The sequence below is a fragment of the Pomacea canaliculata genome, linkage group LG2, assembly GCF_003073045.1.
Source record: "Pomacea canaliculata isolate SZHN2017 linkage group LG2, ASM307304v1, whole genome shotgun sequence".
Classification (NCBI taxonomy): Eukaryota; Metazoa; Mollusca; class Gastropoda; order Architaenioglossa; family Ampullariidae; genus Pomacea; species Pomacea canaliculata.
This window is the reverse complement of record NC_037591.1, coordinates 5,051,744-5,075,251: the sequence shown is the minus strand read 5'-3', so window position 1 is coordinate 5,075,251 and position 23,508 is coordinate 5,051,744. Positions and strand designations below refer to the sequence as shown.

General features: G+C 38.2%; 1 protein-coding gene across 1 annotated transcript in view; it reads left to right on the top strand.

Annotated features, from left to right (window-relative positions):
- LOC112557789 (serine/threonine-protein kinase mTOR-like) overlaps positions 1–23,508 on the top strand; it is a 34,208-nt gene that overhangs the window by 6,375 nt on the left and 4,325 nt on the right. Inside the window, 45 exon segments of the mRNA XM_025227828.1 lie at positions 144–221; positions 550–668; positions 1,098–1,194; positions 1,423–1,628; positions 1,855–1,977; positions 2,449–2,625; positions 2,857–2,991; positions 3,782–3,902; positions 4,053–4,303; positions 4,716–4,802; positions 5,630–5,797; positions 7,011–7,068; positions 7,071–7,122; positions 7,528–7,783; positions 8,050–8,199; positions 8,525–8,667; positions 8,939–9,101; positions 9,262–9,395; positions 9,600–9,678; positions 10,016–10,159; positions 10,357–10,456; positions 10,989–11,104; positions 11,749–11,934; positions 12,521–12,646; positions 12,815–12,857; positions 12,860–12,960; positions 13,337–13,470; positions 14,106–14,223; positions 14,446–14,613; positions 14,824–14,921; positions 15,185–15,281; positions 15,790–15,888; positions 16,368–16,490; positions 16,682–16,864; positions 17,291–17,425; positions 17,754–17,928; positions 18,324–18,459; positions 18,880–19,027; positions 19,241–19,363; positions 19,579–19,661; positions 19,831–19,978; positions 21,574–21,709; positions 22,127–22,192; positions 22,999–23,085; positions 23,248–23,431. Of these exon segments, the coding sequence (XP_025083613.1) occupies positions 144–221; positions 550–668; positions 1,098–1,194; positions 1,423–1,628; positions 1,855–1,977; positions 2,449–2,625; positions 2,857–2,991; positions 3,782–3,902; positions 4,053–4,303; positions 4,716–4,802; positions 5,630–5,797; positions 7,011–7,068; positions 7,071–7,122; positions 7,528–7,783; positions 8,050–8,199; positions 8,525–8,667; positions 8,939–9,101; positions 9,262–9,395; positions 9,600–9,678; positions 10,016–10,159; positions 10,357–10,456; positions 10,989–11,104; positions 11,749–11,934; positions 12,521–12,646; positions 12,815–12,857; positions 12,860–12,960; positions 13,337–13,470; positions 14,106–14,223; positions 14,446–14,613; positions 14,824–14,921; positions 15,185–15,281; positions 15,790–15,888; positions 16,368–16,490; positions 16,682–16,864; positions 17,291–17,425; positions 17,754–17,928; positions 18,324–18,459; positions 18,880–19,027; positions 19,241–19,363; positions 19,579–19,661; positions 19,831–19,978; positions 21,574–21,709; positions 22,127–22,192; positions 22,999–23,085; positions 23,248–23,431 (5,854 nt within the window).

The following is a 23,508-nucleotide window of genomic DNA, read 5'->3' as shown; positions in this document are numbered from 1 at the left end:
AGCTGTTCTGTCATTAGATGATGATGATATATAAGATTTCCAACTGTAAAGATAAAACTGGAGTATTCCCAGCTAACTTGAAAGTTTTTTTCAATTTAAAACATATAACAAGTGTCAAATTTGAATGTGATAATATGTTTCAGGAACCATGGGTGCAGAAACACATGATGTAACCAGTATTACCCTGGCGCTTAAAACCCTTGGAAGCTTTGACTTTGAAGGTAGAAAAGCTATACATTTTTTTTCTACAAGCCTACAAGTAGGAAGTTTATAGACAGCAAAGTACTGTGTTGTGAATGAGAGTTTGCACCTATATAAATGGCCACCTTTAAATCATTTGCCCCGTACACACTGCAGGTGAATTCCAAGATGTAATACTGGGGGATCATAATAGTTTTCATACAGCGATTTAAATCAAACTAGCATGCAAAGATCTATATGTGCACCTGTATCCACCCTCATTCTCCACTCCTCCCAGCCACCCAAATGTTTCCACGAAAGCAAAAATATTGAGCTGTTAGATGAATTGACAACCACCTTGATTTTCAGGTCACTCACTTACACAGTTTGTCAAGCACTGTGCAGAGCAGTACCTGGCTAGTGAACACAAGGAAATACGACTGGAGGCTGTACAGACATGTGCCAGACTGCTTACTCCCCTCCTCAATGTAAGGATTAAATACCTCAAAGATAATTTCTCATACTTAACCTTGAATTTTTATCATACTCTCACAAAACTTTGCATATGGTAATCATCGCCTCATCTCCCTTTCATTGCTTTACCGTCGCCCTTACTCTGTGGGTCAGGTACCCATTTCCAACAACTGGATTGACTCAGGGATTTTTGCTGCACCACATGAGTATCTGACCTATACTCTTTCAGCTTTGGATGCCTGTGTTGTAACACAGCTGTCTGCTTCTCATATTCAGTATCTTATTTCTCTGTTATTATTAATAATAATAAAGTTATGTAGAACCATATCTCGGCCCTATGGGCAAGCTCATGGCGCTTTAACCCCCCCCCCAAACAAAAAAAAAAATTTTTTTAATCTACCCTTTTTCTGATTACATTATATCAGTTATTTGTTTATTTCTAGCTTCTGGCTACCAGTCAGAATCAGATCAGCTTGGCTGCCATAACAACAGTAGCCGATGTTCTGAGCAAACTTCTGGTGGTTGGAATCACAGACAGTGGTCAGTAATTTACCATAGTTGATAGAGTTTATCATTTTATTCATCTGCATTTTTGGTTCTGTGCCTTTTTCCTTAACAGGGTTGTGTCACAATAGACCATATTTCAGCCATTTCATCTGGCAACACTGCATGCCCTTTCACCTAGTCCTCATTAAATGCAAGTAATTTAAATGTTTATCTGTACTAAAAAATGCAACATTGCTGATATATTTTCTCTTTTTTTTCCAGATCCCGACATAAGGTTTTGTGTGCTTATTTGCTTGGATGAAAGATTTGATCCTCACCTTGCTCAGGCAGAAAATCTCAATGCCCTCTTCCATGCACTATATGATGAGTCATTAGAGATACGAGAGCGAGCAATATGCATGATAGGCAGACTTAGCAGCAAAAACCCAGCCTATGTGATGCCATCATTAAGAAAAATTCTTCTGCAGGTTAGTTTATATCTCAAGCATGATGTAAAAAAAAAATTTACAAGAGCATAAATTTTTCTTTAGAAACACCAGGAGCCCTCCACCCTTTTTTGGATAGAATTGCTTAAATTCAATCAAATTTTTAAGAGCAAATATTGATAAAAGTTTTGTAACAGCAGAATGTTGACAGTACAAAAGAGAAAAAAGGTGATGATTAAAATGATGGTGATTTTTATCTGGAATCTAGAACCTGTCGGAACTTCAGCATAGTGGCATTGGCAGAAACAAGGAGCAGGCAGCCAGGATGTTGGGCCAATTGATTGCTAACACCGCTCGTCTTATTCGACCATACATGGAGCCCATTCTTAAGGTCTGCAGGCTTACCATACTTCTTGTCCTTTGTGTTATATATTTGTCATCTTTTTATACCTTATTGTTATCTATCCTCAAACCTTTTTATGTCCTTAATACCTACCCTAGGCTTATCATACCTTATTGTTGTCCATCTTAAAATCTTTTTTTTTCTGTTCTTAATCTTTACTCAAGGTTTGTTTTCTGTAATCAAAAAAACATTATTTTTTTTTATTTCTTGGATGTTCTTATTGTCTTGTTGCATTTTTATTCTTCTTAGACTAAACATTTTTCTTGTCTATTTTTTTCCTTGGAGTTTTTCTTATTTTGTACTTGACATGTGTCTGTTCTTATATTTATCCTATGCGAGTTTATCTGTCTTTAGACTTTTTTTGTTAAACATTGCACATTGTATCCACTCGTGATGCCAATCGTTTGTCATTGCGGCCATGATTTTATAAGAATTTGAAGAGAAATTGATTCTTCATAGGTTTTGAATCCCAAGTTGAAAGAGCCTGATGCCAACCCAAGCGTAACTATCAGTGTGCTGGCAACTGTTGGGGAGCTGGCTCAGGTCAGTGGGACGGCTATGCGCAAGCACACAGCTGAGCTGCTTCCCATCATCATAGACATGCTACAAGACATGTCCTCGCTACAAAAACGTGAGGTCAGTTCTCTTCTCTGGATTCCTTCTCTACCTTCCTTGATAGAATCTTCTGCAAAAGCATTTTAAGATCTGTTATAGCTGACCATAACCTTTATTATGGGGTGATCGTTTGCATCATGTTTTGTTTGCTGATGGCACATTAAGGATGGACAGACAGGGTTGACTAATGCATTGTCAGCTGACCTGCAGTATTGGTTGTCTTTATTTGGTGATTTCTTTAAACTGTTCTAGACTGCATTGTGGACACTGGGGCAACTTGTGGAAAGCACAGGCTGTGTGGTTGAGCCCTACTACAAGTATCCCAACTTACTGGAAGTCCTTCTTAACTTTCTCAAGACTGAACAGGGAAGCAACATTCGCAGAGAGGCAAGTATTAGCTTTACGCTAGAGTGCTTTAAATTAGATGTAACTTGGATCAAGCTGGTCATGAGATCAGTTGTGAAAGGATGGTTAATGTAGTGTCCAGCAACTTCACTTTGTGAAAACTATATAAATGTCTTATAGGGTCTGATAAGGGATGATAATTTATTCTTTTCACAAACTTACAATATTGTGGGGTACAACTGAGAATCTACTGTCATAGGCATAAGTGATATGTATAAGTCATCCATATTAATAATACAATGAATTTATATCCTGTCAATATCCCGGTTCTATGGATTTAAAAAAAAATCATTTGTAGGTTGCAAAAGATATGGCATACAGCCTGACTTGCTTGATTTTGAGACCAGGCTGTCACAGACAGAAGAAACTGGCATCATGGGAGAGATTTTATTATTATTGTTGTTCAAGACAGCAGAAAGTTGCATTAATGCTGTCAAAACACTTTAGCTGATACCTCATAGTTTTCACCTTTTGCTGTCCATTCATTTGTTTTTAGGAATAAAGATTTGCATATCCATATGTTCATCTGTGTTTTGTTTGTGGTGTTATATTTTATGTTAAACAGTAGTGGCATGAATATGTGATGATTTTGCAGTAACTGCCACACATAAAATAAATACACACATCTAATGTGTTTAGTGCTGATCTCAGTTTCCTGAAAAAAATTTTGTTTTAGTTCTGGTGTATGGAGAAAGTGTGGATAGATTAAAAACAAGGTGTCCAGAAAACATTCTGAATAACATTTAAAAGCCCTAATTTTCGTGTGCTGCAGGTGATCCGTGTGCTAGGGTTGCTTGGAGCCCTTGACCCTCACAAATATCGCATGAACACTGGTCTCAGTCAGGCCAGTGAGGCTGCTGTCAGCAAGTCAGAGCGAAAATTGGAGGAGGGAGGCAAGTATGGATGAAAAAAAATAGGTGTGATTTTTATGTATGCTGTTGGTACAGGAAGGCATTTTGTGCTAATTTCTTCTCGATGTAACTTTTTAATAATAGCATTCCCTGGAAAACTTGGTGTTTTCTAATGTAAGACCATGTTTGCAGAATTTACATCTAGTGAAATGCTGGCCAACATGGATCCCAGCTGGACATTGGATGAATTGTACCCAGCTGTAGCTATAAGATCATTGATGCGTATCATTCGAGACCCAAGCCTTAGCCAGCACCACACAATGGTGGTCCAAGCCATTACTTTCATTTTCAAATCACTTGGTCTGAAGTGCATTCCCTATGTAGAAGAAGTGATTCCTGCTTATCTCTCCGTCATTCGATCAACAAACCCAAAATTTAGAGAGGTATGTAAAATTTATAGCTGTCTTCAAGGCTTTTTGTTAAACAACTGGAGAGCAAACTGTCAAAATTTAAACAAAAAAATTTACCACTTAATTGTGCCTTTCTTCATTACTTTCTGTTACTTAATACTAGACTTGCATGGTCAGTTGTTTATTATCATGTACAGATTGATTGTAGCAATGGTGGAACATAACTACTTTATATTGAGAAGTGATAGTGCAATATTTCAGGAAACATTGTGTGAATGATACTTGTCTTGTGAGTAAATAAGTCACCTTTCTGAACAACAAAACCAGTATACTTAATCAGATATTTGTTTTATGAGTAAATAAACAACAAAACATATGCCAGTCATGTTATCACCAAATTAAAGATTGCTGAGAGCTTGAAAATATTTTTTTGTTTTTGTTTCAGTTTCTGTTTCAACAACTAGGTGTCATTATTGCCATCATCAGACAGTACATAAAGAATCACCTTGATGACATCTTTGATATGATAAAGGTGTGGTTGCAGATTTTATATTTCTTCATGTTTACACTTTAGGACAAAAAAATTGGGCATTATTTTCTTTTGGTGGATTCATTCATATCATCTCTTCAAAATGCAAGAGCATGGACTTTGTGAAAGAGAAAAATAATTTGTGGGCACAAATGTAACCAGATAAGCAGATGAATAGCATAACAGAGATGCTGGGAAAATTGTTTTCCAAAGCAGTGGAGCAGAACTGTTTAAGAAGTATTTGATTATGTTGTTTGGGGACTAAACAGATCTTCGGGTATGACGTGCAAGGATGAAGTGGTGAAAGCAGGGAATGCAGCTTCCCATCACCATATGACTTCAGATGGACAAAACTTAAACATGGTCAACATGAAAAATAGATTTAAAATGAAAATAGATTAAAAGTGCATAAGTAACAAATGCTGGCCTTTTTAAAATCACATTATGCATTTTTTTACATCTGTTTTATTTAAATGAAAAAGAGATGATGGCTTAAAAGCTTGAAAGATAGTTTTGCATGATGTAATTGAAATGGTTGGCTGGTTGGTTGATTTAGTAGGAAAGTGCTTCCAGCTTGTGGCAATTTTGCACTATGGGGAAGGGGGGAACTGTAGTACCCCGATAAAACCCCCGACATCCAACCCTGCAGACAGATGTCGCATACAAAGAATGCCCCAATAGATCTGAACCTGAGCCGCTGACTGCAGTGGTGACAAGCGAGTGTTTTAACCACTACGCTACTGGGCGTCCCTGATGTAATTTAAAATGTTTTTGTATGATTTATATATACACACAAGATATTGACATTTTGTTCATGGTCCTGTTTGCAGGAGTTTTGGGTGCCACAAAGTCCAATGCTGAATACCCTTCTTCATTTCACAGAGCAGATAGCTACTGCTTTGGGAACAGAGTTCCGAATCTATTTTCCACATATTCTGCCTTTATTGCTGCGTGCCTTTTTGCATGATTCTTCACCAGAACGTGAATTCACTTGTAAGGTAGGTAGCTGTTTTTGGTTTTTTTTTTAATTAATTTTACTTCATAACCCAGCTATTATGCTTATGGCCATAATCAGTTTGATAAAGACCCATGGTTAGCAGATTGAAGGGAAGGGTGACAAATTGATATCCCCCAGATCAGTTAACAAAAATAGCCAAAGGCATCTAAGGTTATACTGAGCACAGCTAAAACATGAGCATAGTCCACCACCTCCGTGAAGCTAGCAGTAGTGAAAACTGGTTAGCAAACTGGTAGCTTAAGAAAAATGAGGCCTGCTTACCTTAGTCCAAACGGAAGATACTTCCAAGATCCTAAGATAGACCAGGATTGGAGAGATAAAAACAACTTGTTCAGTAAGATTTTTCATTAAGAAATTTCACAGCAACTTGATAGTCTGTTGTAAAGAAAAATGTCACATTATCTTCATAAACAAGTCTCCAAAGGCTCAGTAGGAGCTTTACATGTGCAGCAGCTTGCTTAGTGGGTTTTTTTTTTTTTTTTATAAGTTTAAGTTGCTTGAAAACTGATGGTAGGTGAGGGTGGGTGTGAAGAGAGTTCACCAAAGTGGCAAGCAGCTGTATCAAGGATGTCTTGAGTCTGTGCAAGAAAAAGACCTGGTACTTACAGGATGCTAACGACCACATTTGATCAGAGGCCACAGGGGAAGATTGGGAACGCACAGGAGAAACAAAATGTGGTCCTTCTTGACCGTATGCACGACCCCCCCACCTGTAACAACCTCATCCCTTGAGCATCTGACCTTGTGGCATATATGTCATGGATAAATAGCATAGCATGCAAAGTCATTAGAAGAGGAGCTTGCTAATAATGTGCAAAAATCCTGCAAAAATGGTCGAAATAAGAACAGCTTTGGGCTAACAGCTGACAAGCCAGCAGTAGGCAGGCAGGCTGAGACACAACACAGAGCAGTGAATCCTAATTGTGCAGAAACTATTCTAGAATTAAGAAACTGTCTGATATTGGTGCCTTGTGTAAAACAGGTTTTAAAAAATATAGTAACACCATTGTTCCTGGCAGAGAATGTTGACAAATGAAAGTTGACGAAAGTAAATAATCTTATGGAACGCTGGGATAGCTTTGTAGTAGAAATGATTCTGACATTAAAGACTTAAAAAAAAAAATCTAGTCTTTTATGTTTAACAGCTATCAACTTGTTGTGAAATTACAAATTTAGCTACATTTCTGTCCAAGATTCTGAGTGCATTGCAATTGTTTGGCGCCAACTTGGAGCAGTTCCTCCATATGCTTCTTCCCCAGTGGTGAAGTTATATGACTCGTCTGAAATCTCTTTAACTGCAAGAAAGTAAGTAAAGGCAAAAAAGTTAAAATTGTATTTGTTACTTGCCACATTTTTGGTGAATAATGCATTTCTTATTCTGTAAACCATGCAGTCAAATTTTGCTGTCCATCTAAAAGATGCATATCTGAGTTTATGTAAGACTACAAGTCTTAATAACTGTTTATGCCATGGTTGGTTTGTCTTGTCTACAGATAAGATCAGAGAATCAATGTATTTTGTGATGCCTCATTATAAAATCCATTAAATGTGTCATGAAACCTTAAAATGTATGTATTGATCCACACAAGATAGCAAAACTCACAACAGGAACATATCAAGCATAAAGACAAAATGGAATTTTCAGTGCATTTAAAAAAAGTCTAATATTATTTATTCAAGACTAGAAAGTAATTTTTTGTTGTTACATAGGCTGGCCATAGAAACAATAGAACGTCTGACGGAGTCCCTAGATTTAACAGAATACTCGTCTATGATCATCCATCCCCTTGTGAGGGTCTTGGACACCAGCCACAGCCTGCAGATCGCATGCATGGATGCATTGACAGCGCTTGCTGGCCAGTTAGGAAACAAGTACAACATCTTCATTCCCATGGTGCACAAGATCACTGTCCGACACCGCATTCATCACCAGCGGTACCAGATACAGATGACTAAGTTGTTGCAGGTACTTGGAGCATTTGTTTGGAATGGGAGTCCCTGTTTTCAGTTTTCAGAATGGAGATCACTGATTTTGGAATATGTGTGTATATATATCTCATGAGAATATTTTTTCTTTATTGTGTTTTGGGAAGCAAATATATGACAGACATTTACCTTTATCATTGAAATTATTTTAGAAATTTGAGACCACTCTGATTTACTGCAAGTTGTTGAAGATTTGTACAAGGTGTTGAGCACGTAGATTTTGACTGTTATTATTGGTGTCTCCAGGGTACTACTATTGCAGAGGAGGAGGATATACCTGTGATATATCGTCATGCCAAGATGAGGCGGCATGCACAGAGGGAACGGGAACAACAGTCTCAGGCAGACAGCACAACCATTGCCAAGCTGCCTATCAAGTTTGACAACCTGCAGAAGGTCAGCTACAGTCTATTAGCTTTGTTCTCATTTGAAAAGTATGTTTAAGTCTAGCTTGTAATCTTGACATGTTGTTTGCTTGACTGCAAATTAGACTGGAAATGTTTATGGTGCATTAGATCCATGTCACAGATCTTTATGCATTTCTTATGTTGTGACTATTTACCAGATTGAAAGTAACACTAAGATTCGTCACTTTCCTAAGGCTGCATTCCTTCCAGGATGTTCAATAGAAGTAGTCGCAGTCATACCTTTGATCCCCTCATTTGTATTGTGGCCTGTCTCAATTCATGCTTAAAGTTTTGCACCTTGCACCTCTTTGCAGTCGCTGTGTGCTGGACGACGTGTCTCCAAAGAGGACTGGATTGAATGGCTGCGAAAACTTAGCACTGAACTCTTAAAGGAAACGCCATCACCTGCACTACGCTCCTGCTGGGCTCTTGCTCATTCGTATTATCCGTTAGCCAAGTAATGTATACATTGCCCATTTGTGTTCTTTGTGTGTCACTCTGCTCCTTCTGTTACCTTTCATCTTCCTGATAAATCATGTACCCATCACTGCTAGGTAGGCAGGGACAGTATCCTGGTTCTGCTGGAGTGAGCAACCTTCTGCTTAATACAAGACTACAGTGCCTTCTTTATTATCTGTTATTAGAATTTAAGTGTCTATAGGTTTAACTAATGTAGTTTGGTGACCAGCAAGTTTTAAAAGCAGCCTCTCTTTCTGTGTGTATATCAGGGAGCTCTTTAATGTTGCCTTCGTCTCGTGCTGGACGGAAATGTCAGAAGCAGAGCAGGATGAATTGGCCCAGAATCTGGAGCAGGCTTTGACATCACAAGAGATTCCTGAAATAATGCAGACACTACTGAACCTGGCTGAGTTCATGGAACATTGTGACAAGGTTGGCTGCTTCTGCGTACAATAACAACTTACTGATTTACATACTTGATTTCACATTGCATTTTCTTGATAAAAATTATGGTAAAACTAGCCATTGTATCACAAACCCAGGCTGGTGGAAACGTGTTTTATAATAGGGTAGGGTTATTTTATATTTGCAGGGTTCTCTTCCATTGGATAGATATTTGCTTGGTGAGCATGCCATGAAATGCCGTGCCTATGCCAAGGCACTGCGCTACAAGGAGGAGCAGTTTAATCGATCCCCAACTGCTGATGCTATGGAGGCTTTGATCAGGTAGATAGCACAAATATTCAGTACATAATTGCTTTCTATTTTTTACATTCAGTCAATTTTTAGGGTTTTGTCATTAATGATACCATTTGATCAGTTAAGAGAGAGAGAGAGTGTGAGCAAGAGTGATATCAAATACATAAGGCATGAATTTCATCTCATGAACCGAGTATCTTTAACATAGTCTTTGCATATTACCTGTAATAGCATTAACAACAAACTTCAGCAGCCTGAAGCAGCAGCTGGAGTGTTGGAATATGCCCAGCGCAACCATCGTACAGATCTGGTAATATTTGTTCACATTTCCAACGCCCATTTCACTTGGCATTCTGTTCATTCCACTTGAAATAAAGCATAAAAAGCAAAACAAAAAAATGTGTAACATAAGCATGAAGCTATATAAACTGTTTGCAATTTAAGTTATGAATTAATGCGTTCTTTTGTGTAAAGCTAAGCTTATGGAAAAAAAGGAGAGGATGGAGTGACTAGAGGAGGGGTGTGTGCATGTTTGTCTGTGCATCGGCACCTACAGATAAATAAAAAGAGTTTATGGGGTGGAGGGATGAGTGGACCTACATGTGTAGCATACAACTCATGATGCACAGAGTTTTATTATTCTTCAGAAAATCCAGGAGAGCTGGTATGAGAAGCTACATGAGTGGGATAGGGCATTGGAGGCTTACAATCAGAAACTAGAAGCAAACCCTGATGATATCAATCTTACCCTAGGAAGAATGAGGTGCTTGGAGGCCATGGGAGAGTGGTGAGTTAACTTGCTGGCATTTAATTCTGTTTCTGTTATTTTTGTGTAGCAAATATTTCTTTCAGCATTAATTTATTGCGTATGTTATTATTCATGCCGTGACATGGTGAGTAGAGAACAAATATTAAAATCAGTAAAGTATAAATATAAAAGAAAAAGAGACCATGATAAGATTTATCTACCTAAAGTTATGATGAACAGGGGATCCTGCATGAAATGGCTGTAGAGAAGTGGTCTTCAGCTGATGGTGATGTTCGAACCAAAATGGCACGAATGGCATCAGCTGCTGCCTGGGGTCTGGGTGAGTTTGTCAGAACTTCTAATTTGTTGAATTGGATTGTGGTTGTAGATTTGTTTTTGTTTGTTTGGTTTTTTTGTTTTTGTTTTGCTCCATTTGTTATATAACCATACTTTTATTTAAATAATAATGTTTATTTATTGAGTGACCTATCCGACCTACAAAGATAAGTTCAAGGCACTTTATGTACATGAAGTCTCTTGAGCACACACTATAAGTAGTCATCAAATGCATGTTACAGATTCATTCTCCATCATTCAAATCATAACTCTCTCTTGCACACGCAAATTGATCTTGAATTTTTCAACTATCACCTGTTAGTGATTTTAGCATTCTGAGTTGCTTGAAAGGACCTTCGAAATGAGTTTAGTTTCTTTTGCCTTACATCCAGGGATAGACCAGTTCATTTTTTGGTCCTGATGAAATGCAAATAATCCTCAGCAATGGTTAAATCAGAAACTGATGCAAAATGCATTTTTGTTTTGACAGCAGTGAGAATAACATGATATGTATGGGTGATGTGTCTCTTTGTCAGGCCATTGGGACAGCATGGAGGAATACATGTGCTACATTCCTCACCCAACCTATGATGGCATGTTCTACAGGGCTGTATTTGCTCTTCATTTCGAAAACTACCAACAGGCACAACAGGTAAACAAAAAATGTAGACCTCGTGATCTTGCCCATTGTTGCATCTGAAAACTCACCCACATTGAAATATATTTTTCCTTTCTTGGGTCTTTTTAACATGTATTTTACTCTGCTTGAATATTTTTTTTCGTACTGTACCAGATGATATGACCATGTGGAGATCACCCTCTAGCTGCACCTCAATTCCAGCTGTCCAAACCTGTTCTGGTCAAACAACCACAGAATGGTAGGACCTGAATTCAGTTCAGGCCCCTTGCCTGGACTGAGTCTAGAACCCACTGCGTGGAGGTAGGAGGAAGCTAGCTGTCATGTCAACTGGAGTTAAGTGCTCACTAGCATGACAGGTGGGGATGGGAGGGGGCTGGACTGTTCAGATCCTACGGTTCTGTGGTCGTTTGATTGGAACAGGTTTGGACAGCTGCATTTGAGGTAGCTAGAGGGTAATCTCCACAGTCATGTCATCTGGTAAGTACTTGAAGAAAGAAATTTACCACTAAAAATAGTATTTTTTTCGCCATCTAGTCAGTTTCCTTTGTACTTAAAAGGATGGAGCAATATCAAACATAAAATAATAATGCAGTATCAAAAACAGTAGATTATGGTGAGCTTGCTTACTATGTGTTTCTCATTTGTTTTCCTCTCAGTGTATTGACAAAGCTCGAGATATTATAGACACTGACCTGACAGCGATGGCGAGTGAAAGCTACAATCGAGCTTATGCAGTACTGGTCAGTGCCCAGATGTTGTCTGAGCTGGAAGAGGTCATTCAGTACAAACTTGTTCCAGAGCGACGACAAGCCATCAGAAACATGTGGTGGGAGAGACTGAAGGTTGGCCAAGATGCCTAATTGTCCATCCATCCAACTGTCTGTCAAACATCCATCTATTGTTTTTTATTCAGTGCATTGTAGAGGATGATAGTAGGGGTATTTACTGGTGCAGGCATGTGTGCTTGTGGGTGTAGGGGAGCTTGTATGTGTGTGTGCACATATGCAGGTGATTACATGCATTTCTTGACACAAGAAGAGGAGAGAATGCAAAATGTAAAATAAATATAATCATAAATGAATTTGCTTAAAAACAGTGAGTTGCTTTAAGCTAAATTCTGTGTTTGCATTTGTTAGGCACAACTGTTCTTGTTTATTTTCTGATACCCTATGTAAATAATAATATGGCCTAGTGTAAACATTAGCCATGTGGTATCTGTTGTCTGTTTCTAATAAATAACTGTTTTGGTGTTGGGGGTGAGGGAGAAAGACCAAAACCATATTTGCTCTGTAAATATAGTCCATTTAGTTGACATGATATTAGTAAACATCAGTCATATAACTTGAGTAATATAACATTAGTACTATAACATCAGTAGAACATCAAAAATGTAACTTTGGTAAAAAAAAAAAACAACATTGGTCACAGGGCTGTCACAGGAATGTGGAGGACTGGCAGCGAATTCTTCAATTACATTCCCTGGTTGTCTCCCCCACAGAAGACATTCATGTATGGCTCAAGTATGCTAGCTTGAGTCGGAAGAGTGGGCGTCCTGTAAGTTTATTTTATGGATAATAGAGAATTTAAAGATCTGGTGAGGCTGTAATGTTTTCAGAAGGTTGATTGAATACAGAATTGTAGGTATGGTGGAATGTGTGGAAAATGAGACAATGGGGCTAAATCTGAGAAACGTGACTACAGGCTATGACTTTCTTGTCTCAGGCCCTATCCCACAAAATTCTGATGACATTGATGGAGGTGGACCCACCAGTAAGTCAAATCTTCCCTTGGCGACAACACACCCCAGTGTCACATATGGTTACCTTAAGCACAGGTGGCTTGTGTGCAGGCAGCGCTCTAGTACCCAGGTAAGACATGGTACTTTCTGTTAGTCCCCGGGTAAGACCATTCACCTTTTGTATGTTAGTCCTCAGGTAACACACTTCACCTTCTTTTAGTTCCCTGGTAAGACCCTGTACCTTCTGTAGGTCAAATTTGGAAGTAGGGTTTGTAAGTAAATGCATAAACATGAATGGGCATCTAAATATGTCCTTCAGAAATAAAACTGTGTATCTGGATCAAGTTTATCTTTGTTTTGGCGTACGGTCTATAGTAAACATAAGATGCTGACAACGCATTTTGTATCATCCAAAATACTGAGCATGCAGAGATATTGTTGTATGGTGTTTCCATGTTTGCACTTATAATAAGGAGTTAATGCAGTATATTTGCTGCTCTTTGCAGTCTCAAGCAGAAGCAAAAGATACTTACCAACAGTTGCACCAGTTTGTGCGACAAACACTACAGAATAAAGCCCTGCAGATGATGGGCCCAGACACTTCACAGCAAAAACAGGAGCTCACTCGGCTGACAGCGAGGTAAGTCAGTCGTGCTAACCTGGCAATGTGTCTGCAATAAGGATGGGGACTGGCTAACACAAACCACACCGTTGAGTTGCAGTGAGCTTAGAGTTCACCATACAGAAGTTGTAGCTGTTTTCTGGTCCGTAATTTGCTTTATTTATGAGCATATGTTGTAGAAGTGAGCATGTCTGTTATATGTGAATATGCAAGCACGGTTGTTAATAATTTAGTCTATGTATTATTTATGTAAAGCGCTCTGAGCAAATCCTTGGAAAGGTGCTATATAAATCCTCATTATTGTCATTATTATTATAGACCATGCAAACAATACATTTTTTCCCTTCTGTCATACGACACAAAGATCTATAGACTTCCAAAGCAGTAGATGGCTTTGTATTATCTGCAAAATAAAAACAAAACAAAAACAAGCTAACATAATAAACACCACCATTAGATAGGAAACATCACAGGACTTCATTTTTATGAATGTCGTCACATTCATTTCCATAGCTTCATGCAGGCAGCAGGCACCCTCTACTGCTGGGGCTGTGACATAAATATTAGCTGCTTACTCAGCTCATGGCCAAATAAAGATAGTGCTTATCATGGAGCAAGCCATACTATGATGGTCTGTTTGCTTCAATTTTTAGGTGCTACTTGCGGCTGGGACATTGGGAGGAAGAACTCAAAGGCATCACGGACACCTCCATCCCACAGATTCTGGAGTATTATAATCTGGCTACACAATACAATGGTACATGGTACAAGGTAGGACTTTCAGCATCCAAGGCAGTATGAAGAGCCCAAAACACCTTTTTAAATATTTTAAAACATATTTATAAATGTTTAAATATGTATCAAAAATCTTATAATCTGGTCTTTTTACTTTAAGTGGATTGTTGTGGGATGTAGTTTGCGTAGTATGTATTTATTTGTCTATAGATTTAAGTGGATCTTTCTTTGTTTCATGAAGTCTCTTGGTACTTTCAGGCTTGGCACGCCTGGGCCTTGATGAACTATGAAGCTGTGTTGTTCTACAAGGAGCAAGCAGGCACTGTCCCATCCAGCAATAATGCATCTTCAGCAGACCTGACAGCCTTTGGTGCCACGAGGGGACTTGCTGTTGATTCCTATCCCTTGACACCCAAGACTGAGTCAGTAAGTGGGCAGTGTACCAAACTGTATTATCACCAATAACCACTGTAACCAACATGTCTCCTTTACATGGTTACTCAGAGTGGGGCAGTCATGCAAGAAGTAACACAACACAGGTGTATGTTTTCTTTAAATGTTGTTGTTGTCTCTGAAGAGCACAAGAAAAACTTGGGTTTTTTTTTTAATTTTGTCTTATTTTCTTTCTCTTCTCAGAATGCTGCTAAACTTCAAAAATTTTGCGTCCCCGCAGTTCATGGCTTTGTGCGCTCCATAGCATTGTCTGTTGAAAACAGTCTACAGGACACTTTGAGGTGATGATGCGCTATTGTATAGGACAATGTCTTTGGCTATTAGAATGTAATTGTGTCGCTGAAGACAGAATAAATGCACACTTGTTTCCATTGCAAATACAAAGCGTATGTTGATGACAGCCTGATCCATGCTATGCATTAACTGATGCACAGAATATATAAAACCAAGCATTGTTACGTGTTAAGACAGTATAACTATTTCCATTGTATGCCATGGACCTTCCTTCACAACCCTTGTTATTTCCCCTCTAAATAATCCCCAGGCTGCTGACTCTTTGGTTTGACTACGGCCAGTGGCCTGATGTGTATGAAGCACTGGCAGAAGGCATAAAGAGCATCCAGATAGAAACTTGGCTACAGGTGAGGCACTTCAGCTTCCTGTCTGCTGCAATGGTTTAGCCAGTTCCAGTCAGAACATGGGAAACCAAATCAACTCCCACCCAGAAAATAATCTAAAAATCAATACAGATGACTTCAAAGTAGTGATCAACATATATTTCTGATGAGGCCATAGTGGTTAGACACACTGAAAGTGCTGAGTAAATGCCAAAGTGCTTTTGATCTTTGTTCATCACGGTGATTTTAAAGATATACATGGTACAAGATCTCAGCAAAATACTGGAAGTACTGCTTTCATGACATAGTGTACTGAGTACAGAGAATAAATGTGAATGACAACCTTAGAATTACAAGAAAGAAAGCTATAGCATTCAAGAAAAAAAAGTGCACAAAAATGAACTTATGCATTGGCAGCTTCTGAGCACATTGGAAAAAACAAACTTTGTAACAGATGAATAAGGTGAGACAAATGGAAAAATGTTTAGTGTATTAAAAATGGGCTGTTTTCTTATAATGTGTTTTATCCCAGGTCATCCCTCAAATAATCGCACGAATTGACACGCCTCGAAGTCTTGTTGGACGCCTTGTCCATCAGCTTCTAATTGACATTGGCAAAGCCCATCCACAGGTATTATATGTGTGTGTTTGTGGATAGGGGATTTTAAACATCTGAAAGGGTTATTTTTACAGTTATAGTTATTCCTAGGGTTTTCTTCCTCTTTTAATCCTTAACATACCAAGTGGGGGTAGGGATGACTTGGTGATCCTGCCGTAACTGTGTATAAAAGTGTAGACACTTTTGAAGAAGATAATATGAATTTTATTGGCTAACAACTATTGAAATAAAATATTTGATGCTAAAAACAGTTGAGAAATTATTTTTAAAAAAAAAATGAAGTCCTCCAAGGACCCCAGCTTGGTAAACACCATTGACGATGTAGGCTTGGTATGTTAAGGGTTAAACATCATTGTAAGTTTACACCATAATGAACACCATTTCCTTCCAGAACTCTTTGTGATTTCATCATTCAGACCTGTATATGAGGTGTTTGTGTTTAGCCTGTTTGATTGTCTGCAAAGTTTTGTTGACACCATACTTCTCTGTAGGCATTGGTCTATGCTTTGACTGTGGCATCAAAGTCTAATGTACCTGCTCGCCAAGCTGCAGCCAACAAAATCCTGAAGAACATGTGTGACAGGAATGCAGACCTTGTACAACAAGCCATGCTGGTAAGTGGGTTTGATATAGTCTTATAATCTTTAACCACTGCTTTCTGTCTGGACTTCCGTGTGCTTCCCCACTTCATATGTGCCTGGTTATGTGGTGCATGTTTGGGTGGGTTTGTAAAGGTGAGTAGCTATGTCTTACATTTTTTCATAATATATCACACTTCCTTTAATTATGTTTCTTTGATTGTAAGGTCTCAGAAGAGCTGATCCGAGTGGCCATCTTGTGGCATGAACTGTGGCATGAGGGACTGGAGGAGTCATCACGCATGTACTTTGGCGATCGAAATGTTAAGGCCATGTTCAATATACTGGAACCTCTTCATGCACTGCTTGAACGTGGCCCTCAGACCCTTAAAGAAACTTCTTTCTGTCAGGTAGGCTAGGTCTTGGCTTATTGAAAGGTTAACTTTGTTTTGCACAGTCAGGTGGCTTACATTCAAGCTGCTTTGCTGAATTCTGAATTTTGTTGATGCTCATATGGTGTATAAGCTTTCATTGATAAAACAATGGCATATGAACCCAAAGGCATATATTCTAGCTGGTTCATGTAACTGACTCTTTTGAAGGTAAGGGAAGGGTTAGACTACTCATAAACTGACCCTGAGGTATGAGAATCTCACAGCCCTATGACTGCAAGGTATCAGAACTAACTTTTTACTTCTATCTTTTTTGAAGTGTTTTCTAACCAAGACCACCATTCTTAAAAAAAAGTTTCTTAAAGCATTTCTACAAATGATCCACTAATATTATAAACAGTCTCTTAGCATGCTTAGCATTTCAGATGATTTATTTTGTTTCAGGCTTATGGTCGTGACCTGATGGAAGCCCAGGAGTGGTGTCGAAAATATCAGCGTTCATCAAATGTTAAAGATTTGACACAGGCTTGGGATCTCTACTACCATGTCTTCCGTCGCATCACTAAACAGCTGCCTCAAGTATTTCAAGTATTTCTTTTAACCAGCTTTTTATCTTCAGAAGGATGAAACAGGTTAAAAAATAATTTGGTATTGTGGAGGATAATAACTATTTTGCTTATCAGAAGTAGGGTTTTCTTAGTTCTACCTAGTATTTCTTTTTGTCTTCATATTAAATGTAGTATGCATGCTCACCTCTATAGAGATTTTGGCATGCTCCTTTTTTGTGTGCCTTGATCCATGATACACAGCAAAAAGTTCTTAAGAAGTCACTTTTTAAATGAGTACCTATTTTCTGGCTTATTATTGTACAGTATTTATTTAGATGTAAAATGTTGTGTTTTTACAGTTGACATCGCTGGAGCTTCAGTATGTTTCTCCTAAACTTTTGGCTTGCCATGATCTTGACCTGGCAGTTCCTGGGACCTACGAGCCTAATCAACCAATTATCCGCATTCAGCGAGTACAAAGCTCTTTACAAGTCATCACCTCTAAGCAGAGGCCTCGCAAACTGAGCATATTTGGTTGGTTGCACATGAATTTATACAGAATATAAGTTATTAAGCACATTCTTTTCCCCTTGCTAAAAATGTAAATTGAACATTTTCACAATAGCAAACTTAAGGCCACTCAGAGCCAGTAGACTAGTTTTAAAACAACAGAAACAAATTATGGAACTATGATCATCAGCTTTTAACTTACATTTCTGTTTATGGAAGATTTTTAGTACACTTTGGCTTAGCATATTGCATGAAAGGCTTTGCTTGTAAGTAGAAAACATTGTTATGTACCACCAGTGTTGTTAATCCAAAAAATATTGTTAAGTATCTATTATTTATTTAAAATTATCGTCTTTCTTTGTCCATGATGTATGTATGTGAATGCGTGTGCACACATGTGTTTGCGTGCATGCGTACAGGAAGCGATGGAAAGGAATATCAGTTCTTACTCAAAGGTCACGAAGATTTGCGTCAGGATGAGCGAGTTATGCAGCTGTTTGGACTTGTTAACTCTCTACTTCGTAATAACCCTGACACACTTCATCGTAACCTCACGTGAGTTGAATCTGTTTCTTGAGGAACCTTTTTTACCGTGTCCCTTAGTAACTGTAACAGGAATTTTTTTCCTGGAGAAAAATTAGTTATGTTCTATATTCTTCTTTTTAAAACCTTCCCTATTATAACCCTCTCTTAGTTATGACCCAAAACAAACTTTCATGGACATATTTCACAATATAAACATCATGTCTGTTATGACTACCTCCCCAACCTGATTTCCAATTGACAGTTTGTGCTCTGTTACGTCTTTTTTGAACAAGTTGCATGGTGAAAAAATTAAGTGCATTTTAAAATACTCCTTACATCTGAGCATTTACCCTATATTCTGGTTTTCTGGAAAAATTCGTTAAAATAAATTTTAATACATTTTGAAAGAGACTGGTCATTGCAATATTGATAAAGATCTTCTCATTACAGCATCACCAGGTTTGCTGCCATTCCACTGTCCACCAACTCAGGACTAATCGGATGGGTGCCTCACTGTGATACACTTCACACGCTCATCCGTGACTACCGTGAAAAGAAGAGAATACTTCTTAACATAGAGCACAGGCTTATGCTCAGAGTCAGTATAAGAAGTTTCTGAGTTTAGTCTTATTTATTTTTTTCTTTAGATAGTGGCACATATAGATATTTAAATAACTAGAAGAGTGTGTGGTACCTATATGAGAGTCTGAGAGAAGCGTTTTAGTGTTGTTATTATTATTGTTAAGACTAGAAATGATGTGTTACAATGAATGCCAGTGTGGTAACTAAAGTGAACTTATATGGACACTAGATGGCACCAGACTACGACCATCTGACACTGATGCAGAAGGTGGAGGTGTTTGAACAGGCCTTAGAGCACACACAGGGAGATGATCTGGCCAAAATTCTATGGTTCAAGAGTGCCAACTCAGAGGTGAGGAACCTGAGAGACTTTCATTTTTACACACTGTGATTGTGGATTTTTCTGAATTTCCTTAGAACCCGCTTCACACTTTAATCTATTTTTGTGTGGCATGTCCATAACAGACCCTTCAGAATTTTACCTGTATGTTGTTTGTCTAATAGAAGGCTGGTTTTGAATTCAACAACTCTTACTATACAGGCTGTTTGTTTTGGCTTGTCTGGCAGGAATGGTTTGAACGACGTACAAACTACACACGCTCGCTTGCTGTCATGTCAATGGTGGGCTATGTGCTGGGACTTGGAGACAGGTAATGGAGTGTACTTGTGTGAATATGAATATTGCCTTTCATTATTCACTTGCACAATGCCTTTGTGTGTGCATGAGAAAGAGAGAGAAAAGTTCATTACATCACCATCATTGCAATCATCAGAAAAGATACGTGTTACTAGCTAACTTATGTCATTAACACACGGCAGACACCCATCCAACTTGATGCTAGACAGACTGAGTGGCAAGATCGTCCATATTGACTTTGGAGACTGTTTTGAAGTTGCCATGACACGTGAAAAGTTTCCTGAGAAAATCCCCTTCCGCCTGACCAGAATGCTCATTCATGCTATGGAGGTACATTGGTTTGCAAAAAAAGGCACAAGTGGCCTTTGCTGGCCAAACTTATTTAATTTGCTTGTAAATAGATATAATACATATTTCATTAGATATATGTGACCCACCACCACAAAATGGGTTTTAACTTGTAAATTAGATGCTTCTAAATTACAATTTTTTTTTTTAATGTAGAGGTTTTGACCTTTCATTTGATACCAGATTGTCATTTCAGTCCAAAAATTGTAGGTTTGAAGTGTGCAGGTACAGTAGCAGCCATTTTAAGAAAAGCCAGTTCTAAGTTTTTCAACAGTCACCCAAGGCTTTTCCTTGCTTCTTGTTAAAATTGTACTAAATTTTGCCTGGTGATAAAGCACACCAAGCTACATCATTTCAAATCACAAAAAGTACGTAGTGTTGAATATTTTTAAGATTATATACCTTACTATGTTAATAAAACAAACAATCAAAGAAAAGCGATTACTGCTTTCCAATCACATGCACACTTGCCAAAAAAAACACATACCACTTAAAAATAATCATGCCCTTCTCTGTTCAAAAGAATTAAACAGGTGGTACATCAACATCTTCATCAATATGATCACTGTGTCATCTGCACTGTCCTCTTTCCCAAAATATTCTCTAATTAATCTTTTTGACTGTTCTTAATGCAGAAGGGTTGAAGATTAAGTAATAATTTCTTCATCAGTCAGATGATTTTTTTTTTCTTTTTTTCACCTTATGCAGCACTTTGAAAGAGGAGACTGGCAGAATTGCTAGTTGCCTCCCCAGCGCAATTCTTTTCATTACCAAGGACACACTATCTGATTGTTTCATTGGTTAGCATCCGGATTAACCACTAGATTTGTTTACTCTTAAAATTTTGCAAACAAACTTCTGCTTGATTAATATTCAGATCAGTACAGAGATTGAAAATACTGCCTCTCGCCTCTCTGGTAGTTAATATATAATGGGATTCAGACAGGATGCTGTATGCAGCATTCGAATTTCATTTTCCTATGGAAATCAGGCCCATTCACATTCAATAAAAATGTATTTTAAGACCATTTCTCACTTTTATTTTAACAGAGTGGTGTATATTACTATTAGTTTAATGACCGAAGAATCCATTTACCCAAAGTTGAACCTTATCACCTTTCTGACATCTGCTAATCTGCTACCAAGCTGCAGTGTGCGAACTAAGACTTGTTTGTGGTGGCAGGTCACATGTGGTGTCTGTATCATAATGGAAAATTCTGGTGGCATTTAATTTCCTCAAGGATGAATAAAGTTTCCGAGACTTAAGCTGTGTTTTCCAAGTTATACATTGCTCTCCTCCAGCCATGTTTTTGTGTGAGTTTCTATAACTGAAGTATACTTTATGTAAACTTTAGGTGTGCTTAAAGCGAACTTCAGGTTATACCTCGTGAGTATGACTTTCTGTCTGCCATAAATTCTTGCTGAAGACTGTTTTGTCTTGTAAAGAGCTCCAGAAATGTGCAAACTTTTACAACCCTATATTTCCTGCCTTACCCATCCCATTTGATGAAACCACCAATCGGATTTTTAAATATAAAATATTTACTGTTATCCCACTGACCCTATTTGAAATGCAGGCAACAGGGATTGATGGTATCTACCGCATGACCTGTGTCAAAGTGATGGAGGTTCTGCGTCGGAACAAGGACTCCCTTATGGCTGTTTTGGAAGCATTTGTATACGACCCACTGCTCAACTGGCGACTTGTAGAAGGTATGTGGTGGCATGCTAGTGCCTATCACATATACTCTGGGCATTTTAACTTAATCATTGATTATTAGAAATGATAAGCTGTCTGATGACATCAACCAGTCTGGTGACAAAGAAGAAATAATGTGTAACTCAATATGAAGTGTGTAGCACTGTGTTACTTGCACTGATGCTAGATGTCTTGAATGTGCTGATGTACTCATTGCAAAAAATATTATCAAGTTTGTCGCTTTTGTGCAGAACACCAGACTTGTGTTTCAGAAACTAATTTTTCTGTGTAGCAGCATGTAACACATATTGCAAGTTTATAGGACAGTTTTCTTTTTGTATATGAGATTAAGAACCAGAACATCAAGATTTTAAAAAGCCAAATGAGAATCAAATGTTGCCATCGATACCTTTGTTCTTGTTTTTGTGTAGTGACTGGAAATAAAGCAAAAGCAAAAGCAGAGAGGTCAGGGTCATATGGTGAAAGTCAAGAAGGAGGTGAGTAAAACATGGTGGGGCAGGCATGAACATGCATACATTGGGACTATCATAATGAGTTGCTTGCATATTGGAGGCAAAGTTAGTGAAATAGGGAGGGCAGACTGATTAGAGTAGTTGGACATATTAAAAAAAATCAAAAAATCAAAATCAAAACAGACTTTATTGTCTGCCCAGGAGGACAGAAATTTGTCTTTGCTCACATACCCATACAGACATTTAACACACAGTTAGGAGTAAAAGTGAGGAGTAAAATAGTGTTGATTGCACCAGTCCATCAAGGCAGTGTATGTTTATCCTAACAACAAACCTTGGCAAAGAAGAAGTCAGACGTTTAACAACTATTTGTGGAGATGTATTAGGAAGGAAGAGCCAGACACATATTCATTATCAAACATATCTGTAACTGTGAAAGTTTGATTTAATGAGCACAACATTGCTTGTAGCATATTTACAATTGTAAGAAAACATTCTATAAATGTCACTTGTGCACTTGTACCTCAAATGTGGGTTGTGTCTTGCATCCAAAGCCAGCTTGACAGCTGAGACTGGGTCTGTTATTAGCAGGGAGTAGGTGCTTGTAGTGTTTGAACACACTTTTGAATGAGAGAACCACCCAGTGAAGATGTGGGTTGGTCAGCAGTGCACCAAACTCTGATACAATCGGCCACTTTATGTAGGGTGTAGGATCCTTAGCAGTACAACTCTTGCAAGTGTTGATGTGTACTCTGAAAAGTTCTTGAGTTATTTCCTGCAGATACTGCTTTTCTGACAAATTTAACGAGACAAGGTGAATGGTGTTTCAGGTGGAGACCTCCTTGAGAATGTTGATCAGACAGGCTCACAGTCAGCCAGCAAGAAGATGGCAATTGAAGGTCACGAACTGTCATCAGGTTTGTCTTTGCTTCACGTTGTTTGTAGGTTTTTTGGTTTTATTATTTTTGTTTTTAAAGATGTCACTATGATGTTATATGTCAGCTAGTCTACTTTATTTAAATTTCCTCTTTTTTTCTTTGGGAAATAACTATATTACTTTCCTGTATTGGATCTTGCAGGCAGCATAAACGTACCCTCTGAGGTGATGAACAAGAAGGCTGTTATAATAATTAACCGGGTCCGTGATAAGCTGACAGGTCGTGACTTCAACACTGATGACCCAGTTTCCGTGCCTCGCCAAGTGGAGCTGCTCATCCAACAAGCTATGTCTCATGAGAATTTGTGTCAGTGCTACATTGGATGGTGAGTTATGTAGTGAGGCATAGAAATATTTAAATTAGTGTCATGGACAAATGTCACTAAACTACACTCGCTTAGAA